The sequence below is a fragment of the Typha angustifolia genome, chromosome 13 (genome assembly GCF_048772165.1).
Source record: "Typha angustifolia cultivar Huaian chromosome 13, ASM4877216v1, whole genome shotgun sequence".
NCBI lineage: Eukaryota > Viridiplantae > Streptophyta > Magnoliopsida > Poales > Typhaceae > Typha > Typha angustifolia.
In genome coordinates, this window is record NC_133251.1 from 14,932,256 (window position 1) to 14,940,980 (window position 8,725).

Consider the following 8,725-nt stretch of genomic DNA (forward strand, 5'->3'; position numbering starts at 1 on the left):
TCAACGTCGACGTCGTTCTTCGCCATAGACGTACTGCTGCAGCTTCTCTGAGACGCAGCAAATCCTTCCATGCCGAATAATATTCTTACGTAACGTAAACTTAGCTGGCCTAGAGAGAGAGAGAGAGAGAGAGAGAGAGAGAGAGAGCATTAACGGTGTTCTCCGGTGATCAGAGCTAAGGGATGGTTGAGAAAAGAGAGGAAGGCGATAGCATGGCTTGATGTGGAGTTTAAACATAGGCTTCATCATCTTCTTTAAATTTCCTTTTGAATGGTTTTTTTTTCTCTAATTTTTCGTGGTTAATTATGACTACAATATATCAATATACAAAGGCGCCATGGGAAGATTCAACACTGAGTTTGCTACAGAGCCGCACGTTTATTTCATCCGGAGAAAAATAATTAATTTTGGCCTCACATGCGTGCATGCCATGTCTTAGCTAGCTTTTTAGTGAGGAGTTTCATTAATGCAAGATTAGATGATGGCCATACATAGTTACGATGTTAGACTTTTGGTGGACATAGTGAGACCAATAAATATGAAGCATGGTGATAATTATGTTTGGACTTTGGAGGGAGTAGTGGACATGGATGATTGGGAGGTGGGTGATCAATTAAGATAAATATCTAGATAATTTCTCCATTACTATCAGCTTTGAGGTAGTCTTCGTTTTTGGAACTTTTAATGATATTACGAACGATTTCTTATTAATTCCCTCCCATCCTTTCACTGTTTGCTATCAAGAAGCCGTATGACTAATATAAACAACTTCGGGTGTAATCCCTTAAAATCACTGACAGGTAGGGAGTGAAATGAAAATTTCCTACTAAAAAGTGGTGATGAATTATATATAATCCTGTCCAGTTCTTTAGTTAGAAGTGTAACAAATAAAATGGAACGAGAAAAGGATCGAGGCAGCCAGAAAATAATTACAATAATATCTGAACTTTTGGCCAACCAGAAAACTGCTCATTGTTAGGAACAAAGTGTGAGTTAAAATGGTACACAGAAGTACAAGATCTTCACCCTTTACTTTCATAAACACATCACCTAAAGGTCTCTCCATGAGTCATATTGCATGAATTACAAGACCCTGATTAAGTCATACGCATTTTTCGAAGGAGTCTGATGATCTGAAGAATACTGAAAAATTAAAATGTAATGGTGGCAGCTACCTCAGAAACTTAAATTTCTTCCAGGAGTTGCATTAAATTGGTGGCAGACTATGTACAAAAAAAATGTTGGAACAAGTTATTAGGTGATTGAATAAGAAAGATTTCGGCTTCAAATTTGTTGTCTTCCTCCATTAATGTGAAATATACATGTCATCTTTCCTATATCACCTCAAGGACAACGCATGTGGCAAAAATCATGTACCTCCGAGCTGCCAAATTGTGGGAAGTCAGACCTGTGCAGATTTACTTGATTTCTTCTGGAATGACCTTTTGTTTCGTTGCATGAGGTCCTAGATGAGAAGCAATGGCGTACATGGATCCGGTGGCTTTCACTATCAGTTGAACCGGTGCCTGTTACATTGACTAGTAGAACAACTTCCTTGTCTCTGGTATCTTCACACCACCAATTCTGTGGTATTCCATCAACAAATTCTTCTTGAGTGTAGAAATCCTCATGATGGACAGTAACTTCTACCGTTTGCCCAGGCTTGATTATGCCAATTGCTGGATGGACCTATATGAAGAGTGCCATACCATACCTAAATTGTCAATACTAGAGGCAAAGCTGCAGATATGAAACAAGAAGTGAAAGATGCTCTTGTAGTACTAACTTAACCAACAAAAGAGTCTAACCAGATTGTCAAAGTGCAGGTACTATTTTGAGGCTCAATTTCATGGCTAGTTCACATAATTCCAACTTTGTATAAAGATAATTGCATAATTTGGATAGATGAGCAGATCATTGCAGAGAATTACTCACGGGCAATCAAGAGATTGAATGACAGATAACAAATGCACTGAAAACTGAATTTCCTCCGGGATGAAAAATGAGTTAGCAAGTGCATGCTATTTCTACTATATACAGCTCAAACCGACACCTAAATCTAGATTTGGGAAGAGCAGAAGATACCAAGAACATGGTATATTAGTATGTCATTTATTAATGAAGAAGACTACTAGCTTGTCAGAATTGAAGCTAGAAATCAGGAAATGTGTGACAACATATCAACAACAAAACTTGGCTTTATTCTATTCTGTTTCTTACTCAACTGAGTTGCTCACCTTGTTCTAGAGTACACATAGAGCATGTCGTAATGAAAAGGTCTGCTAGCCAGCCTGAAAGTGGAGGTAGGAGAGTGGAAACAGCAGTTGGATGGCTGACAATCTAAAGAACAATTGGTGTGCCAGCTTTCTCAAAACTAAATAGTAAATCTAACAGAAAGCACATAGTACTACATGTACAATGATGACAGGATCCTTTGTCTAAAAATGTCAAAGTAGCTATGAAAACAAACCAAAAAGATTACAGTAACTCTGTTTTATTAGACTCTTCATTTGATGAGAGAGTAACAGGTATATTACTGAGTTAGCTTGATAGCTGTCCTACAAATGGAATACCAACAAAATGAAAATATGTGAGCAAGTTCATACAATTGAAGGCTTTGAAGCTTTACTTGAGAAAGAAAATAGGAAGCACTTATGTAAGCTTTAAATATTTAAATCTGGCCAGACAGTAGACATAGTAATCATAAGTAGGACATTCTTCCATCACTTCAACGGCAAGAAATAAAACATTATATTCATACCTCAAGCCAAAAAGGAAAACCAAAGGAACCTCGAGAACAAAGCTCAGATGTGTTTCCATCCTCCTTTACAGTGGACTGGCCTTCACATATGATATGAAAAGCAGCCTTATTTTTCTCACACTTGTTGGTGATCCGGAGGATCGTTGATTCTTGGTTTTGCAGGATGATGTTGTTTGTGCTAACTATACTTTCTGGAACATCAGATGATTCTTGAAGCAAAGAACTAACTTTCTCATTTGATATGATTATTTCTCCATACTCTTGCCTCCTTATCAACTCATCTACACGTGCAATCTCAACATTGAATATGCACCTCACAGGTTTGTGGTCACTGTCTGTGACATCCATGCAAGCTTCGTACCTAATCAATCAGGAATACAAGCTTTATATCTAATGAGAACCATACAAACAATTTAACAGTTAGAGCAGTGTAGAATAACTTACTGCATAATTGAAGAAACCAATGGGCAATCTAATGAGCATTCAGCCACTGAAATAGAACGGCTATCGCGATATAATATTCTGTCACACCAAGCAGGAATTCTCTTCTTCTCACCAGAATCGTATCCTGCAAGGCATTTGGTACAACAAGTTTCAGCTTTCATGAGTCTAGTGTGTATATAAAACTAGAAAAAAGAAACTAACAGCAGTTTTGAGCAAACATCAGAAAACATTTTTATAGTTTAGTACTTTGATAGCACGGATGAGTCATAAAGAACCTGGCTACAATAAAATGCTTATTACTTCTGCAAATGACAACTGAACAAAATGAGAAGTACAAAGCGTCAAACCTGATAGGCCTGGTTGGTGTCTTTCAAACTTGTAAGTGGGAGGAAATTTGATCTGCCCTTCACGCATCCCTTGAAAGACTTTGCCTGCTTTCATCTCCGCTCGAAGCTGATCCTTCTCTCTAAGCCAGTCAAAACACCTCTGGGAAACCATGTCCCTTGCTTCATCATAAGTGATGCCATGAAGCCGATAATTGAAATCACCGAGAAATACAACCATATCCGCTTCAGACAACTCAGGTTTTCCTTCGTCAGTTTGAGATCCACTGCCCTGTAATTACCAATTATGCTGCCATCAGTACATCAGTTCCACGCTCATGGAAAATGCAGAAAGTGAAGATCGGTCTGGAACAAATGAGTCAAGATACATACTGTAACTCCTCGATGCAATTGGACAGATGTAGCACCAGCTGCACCATAAATAATAAAAATGGCATCAAGCAAATCTTACGGGTGGAAGGATATCAATAATCAACAAACATCATGGGTGAAATTGTGCTCATAGAAAGCCTAGAATAGCAACCTGCTGCTCCATGAAGTCCAACAGATGGCCTGCTAAAAGACATTGTTCGGTAAACATGATCAAAGTCAGCATTACGTCTGCTAACTGCTTCCAGATGTGCAGCAAAATGACAGTTTGCAAAGCATATTGTTCGATCATAGACTCTCATTCTCAAACCTACAGAACCCTGTAGACAATGTTTAGCGTATGTATCATATTTAGCATAAATCAAAGTCCAAACTAAAAGAATCATGACTATTAGGAAGCTCATTACATCAACACTATCCATGAAGAGAACTTCAGGTTTGTGAGATTGACTGAATGCATTTGAAAGGTTGTAATTTTGTAATTACTTATACAATTTTGTTTCCATCAATCCTAAATATATTAAAATTACCCAGAATTTCATGCAAACAACTTACATCTGACAAAAAAAACCATCATATCTTTCATTTTTTGTACACAATTTCATTGTAGCAATTTCTCACATTAATTTCGCTTATGACTTGGTTTCTAAAACTTTATCTTATGACTGATGAGTAACTAAAAATCACGTTAAGCTACTAGCAAATATATAATCTCAATTTCAGCAACTACAACTTTGCTACCTTCAGAATAAATAGAAGGGAAAGCTTCATTTAAGCACATAAGGAAAAGAAGAAAAATATGTGAGCTTTAAAAAGATAAATACCTTATTACCAATTGCACGTCCAAATCCGCATGGTACTGCTGCAGCATCAACATCACCAATATGAGGCCTAAGGTTCTTCCTTGCCCTTGGAAAGGTTACATGATTGTACATTATGCATATTTTTTAGGAAAGTGTTTAAGAAAAATCATTAACAAAAAGCTACGCAACAATTAATTATCACTTAAAGAAGTTCATTCATGACTGAGACATACCATGCAGCAATAACTAATCCTGCTAGCTGCCTAGAACCAACACGTTGGAAAGATATACCCTCATCTAAGGTCTTGCCAATAGTGTCCAACCACCATTGTCCGTTGGCGCTACCCTCAAGTCCTACCTAAGACCAGTAAATTGCCATAGATGAACAAAATATAAAAAGAACAAGGAAGTCAAACCAGATTGCTAAAGCAAAAAAGGTACATCATAATTAACTGTCACATTAGCCATGCTTCGGTATATGCATTTCGAGTGATGTAGGTAGTGAAGGACATAGTTTGGAAGTTTGAAAGCACAAAGAACTATTTCAGTATCTATGTGATATTTCTATCTACTGGACAAAGCTGTATATGCGAATTGGACATCAAAAGATCCTAGGGAATACTTGCAAATTGTTTTTTAATCACAAAAACTGCTCATGCAAATATTAATTTGAAAGAACTTTTGAGAAAACATACTAAGAAGGAATGCCCTGCTATTAGTTCCGAACCAATCATAAGAAAGTTGAAAGATGCAAAAAAGAGTCAAGAAAAAACATGGTACATTACACAAAGGACATTTCACAATACGTGGACTTGCCAATGGGATGTTCACAAAGGTAACATGTAAGCCTGCTCCTCATACAATTCCTATGACATGTAATGAATAATGTCTCTTATATCACATGATGAAAAACATGAAGAGCATAACTAAAACAGAGGGCAAGTACTTTACAGTTTCTTTGGCGGCAGCCATTGCGAGGAATCCAGCACCCATCTCAACCTCTTGCAACCCAACAACAACTAAACCAACCTCTGATGCTGCACTACCCAACCATGATATAAGTGAATCATGAGATGCCTTTTCTTGTCCAACATTCCAAGTCCCAACCAGTATTTTAATGTTTTCTATTTTGGTATAGGACAACTCCCTATTGGCCAATTCAGTTCGCAAAATGTCATCAAGAGGTCCTGGGGATGTCAAATGCCATCCACGAATACCACCATGATGTGCCAATGTGAAGATATAGGAGCCACCTGCAGCCATCTTGATGACTGGAGAGCTATGTGCAACCCATCCTCCCAGCAGATTTCCCTCAAGATCCATAACCTGGACTGTTCCACTAACGTAACCCACCCATAACCGTTCCCCAAATGAACAAATGCACTGAACAGAAGTAGAGTGATGCTGAACCTCATTTATCCGGTTCCCATTTCCATCCCACTGAATAAGAGAACCATTTGTGAATCCAGTCCAGATCATTCCATCCTTTGCTATTGCTAATGCTTCAGTTCTACGATTATCTTCTACAAATGTTCCCTTTACTGCAACTCGTCTTACTGCATCAGCTGCGCCAATCAATGCATTCCTAGAACGTTGGAAGAAGTTAAAAGGACCTTGTGATTTCTCCTTCTTTGATGTGGAAACAAATTTCACCTTCATCTCATCCTCTGCATATGGCTCCTGCACTGATGGGTTCTCAACCCGAACCTCAGCCTGGCCATCAATGCCAAACACCTTCAAAAGATCCCTCGTACGAGCATCCCTGTGTTATTGCACCAAAACAGATTCTACTTGAAGATATTGTGGAACAATAAAAATTAACAGCAATTACAAATTGCTTTTAAAAACCCCCAAAAGAAAACAGAGATCAATACTATCCCCTCTCTGAAAAACAATGACAATTATGAAATGTACCATAGAGCAAAGGTCACGCTACCGGCACTCCACACTTTAGATCTAGAATTATCAGCTAACATATATTTCACGTCGGAAGCAGGCAAAGAGCACACGCCACCAACTGTGACCTGGCTCCTTAGATCAACATATGATCTTTCCACCAGTAAGGCAGCCATATGCCTTTCCTCAGTTGTTAGAGAGAGAGATTTTTCAATGGCATCCCAAGGCCACGCCTTTATAATTCCACCTTCAGAACCTGACCATAATTCACCTGGGTACCACAATTACAACAGGAGAATGATTTGTTAGGGTAACTTCTACTCCCAGATCAAAATCTAACCTGCAGTTTTCAAGCAATTGACAGAGAATGCTATGACTCCAATAAAAATTCGGTGGCAGGTATAATGCACAAGCATGGAGAAGAACTAACAGAGAAATTGGTCCAGCAAACAGAAAGAGATGATTTTGAATTTATTTCTAGCGATGGGTTCAACAGAACATAGTTTGTAGCACTAACATATCTAAAGGAAAATCAAAACAGCAGTAAGAAATATATATGGTGATGGACATATTGTCATCAATAGAGAGTAAATTACTCGATAAGCACAAAAGATGCATCTTGACAGAAACAAAGAAATAAACAGCTAAATGCTACTATATCATCTAAATTAAGAGCATTAAAGCTATTTCGTGTAGGTGCCCAAATAGTAAAGTTTAAATCACATTAATTGGTATATTTGGTGGATTACTAAATATTAACTCTTTTTTAGTAAAACAGAATTATGAGAGATCAAAACTTAACCAAACTAAAATCTTTACGAAAATTTTGAATGCAGAGCTAAAGAATTGACGGTTAACTCTCCTTACCGTAAGATGTGATCACCATGGAGAGAACAGGAGACCGGTGGTGCGCCTGCCAGGAGAGCCCTTCCCTAAATTGCATCGGAGGGCTGGCGTCCTCCAACACCGTATCCCGAACCCCTGTCTGGTCCATCCTCCACGACCTGATCTTCCCGTCCTTGTGCCCGCTCCAGATCAATCCAGTCGCCACATCCACGACCAAGCACAGCGCCGGCGACGTGTGACCCGATTCCCGGAACGGCGCGCTCTCCTCGTCGCCCCTCTTCGCCCCGGCCGCGCACCCACCCCACCCGCCGAACACCTCCGGTAGGCTCCAAACCCGGAGTCCGGATTCCGTCCCGGCCCAGAGCTGCCCGCGGCGAGGCTCACTCGCGAGCGTGCGGAGGAACGACCCGGCCTGCGTCTCGCGGAGCGGGTGGGGACGGATCTCGAGCGGCGCAGGGCGCTCGGGGTGCATCGCTGCACGGAGGGGGACGCGGAAGATCCCGGTGCCGCCGCCGCTACCCATGAATTCCGGGAGCGTTCCGGGGGCGCCGCCGTACTCGGACATGGCGCGCTCGAGGGTGAGGGAGCCCTCGCTGCCGGAGAGGGAGGAGGGGATGCGGTGGGTGAAGTTGTTTGGGTAGTGGGGAGGGAGGACGGGGTGGGGGTGGGGGTGGGGGTGGGAGGAGGATGAAGATATGGGAGGGGAGGAGTAGTAGTGAGGGTAGGAATAGGATCGGGGGGCTTCGGCGGAGGAGGAGTATATGCGGTCGTCGTCGAGGCTGTGCTTGCGGCGGGAGGCGGAGGCCGAGGAGGAGGAGATGCCGCCGCTGCCGACGTTGAGGGCGGCGTCGCGGGTGAGGGGTTGGCTATAGGAGATGCCCTTGCGCTGAGGAGGTGGACCGGTGGTGGCCATCTTAGTCACCGCCTCCGCGTCCTCGTCCTCCATTGCTCCGACGATCGATAAGTACCTTGTCTTGATCTTAGTGTGGTGGAAAAGAGAGAGGAGAGATGAGGAGAGGGTCAATGAGGGAAGGAGGGAGTTGGGAACGACGAAGAGGAAGAGAGAAGAAGATGGCGAATTCAACGCGAGTGATAACGGGCGGGAGGGCCCCCTTCCACCCGTTTAGACAGGGAAGAGAGAGGGGAGAGGGAGGGAAAGCGCGCCTCCTTATTTGTGGTCCTGCGCCTTGGACGGTTCTTTCTCTTCTTTTTTGGGGAAACAAGAAATTATTACAAAATAAATATTTACAAGTAAGGTGCAA

At 41.4% G+C, this 8,725-nt stretch overlaps 1 protein-coding gene across 1 annotated transcript; it reads right to left on the bottom strand.

Moving 5' to 3' along the window:
• Nucleotides 1–942: 942 nt before the first annotated feature.
• LOC140773437 (type II inositol polyphosphate 5-phosphatase 15-like) lies at nucleotides 943–8,639 on the bottom strand. Its single transcript, XM_073115987.1, has 11 exons — nucleotides 7,485–8,639; nucleotides 6,636–6,888; nucleotides 5,673–6,483; nucleotides 4,955–5,079; nucleotides 4,743–4,827; nucleotides 4,073–4,238; nucleotides 3,922–3,959; nucleotides 3,553–3,820; nucleotides 3,206–3,329; nucleotides 2,762–3,122; nucleotides 943–1,689 (listed from the first exon to the last, which is right to left on the bottom strand). The coding sequence occupies exons 1-11, from the start codon at nucleotides 8,407–8,409 to the stop codon at nucleotides 1,345–1,347; spliced, it is 3,501 nt and encodes a 1,166-aa protein (XP_072972088.1). The 5' UTR covers nucleotides 8,410–8,639; the 3' UTR covers nucleotides 943–1,344.
• Nucleotides 8,640–8,725: the final 86 nt, after the last annotated feature.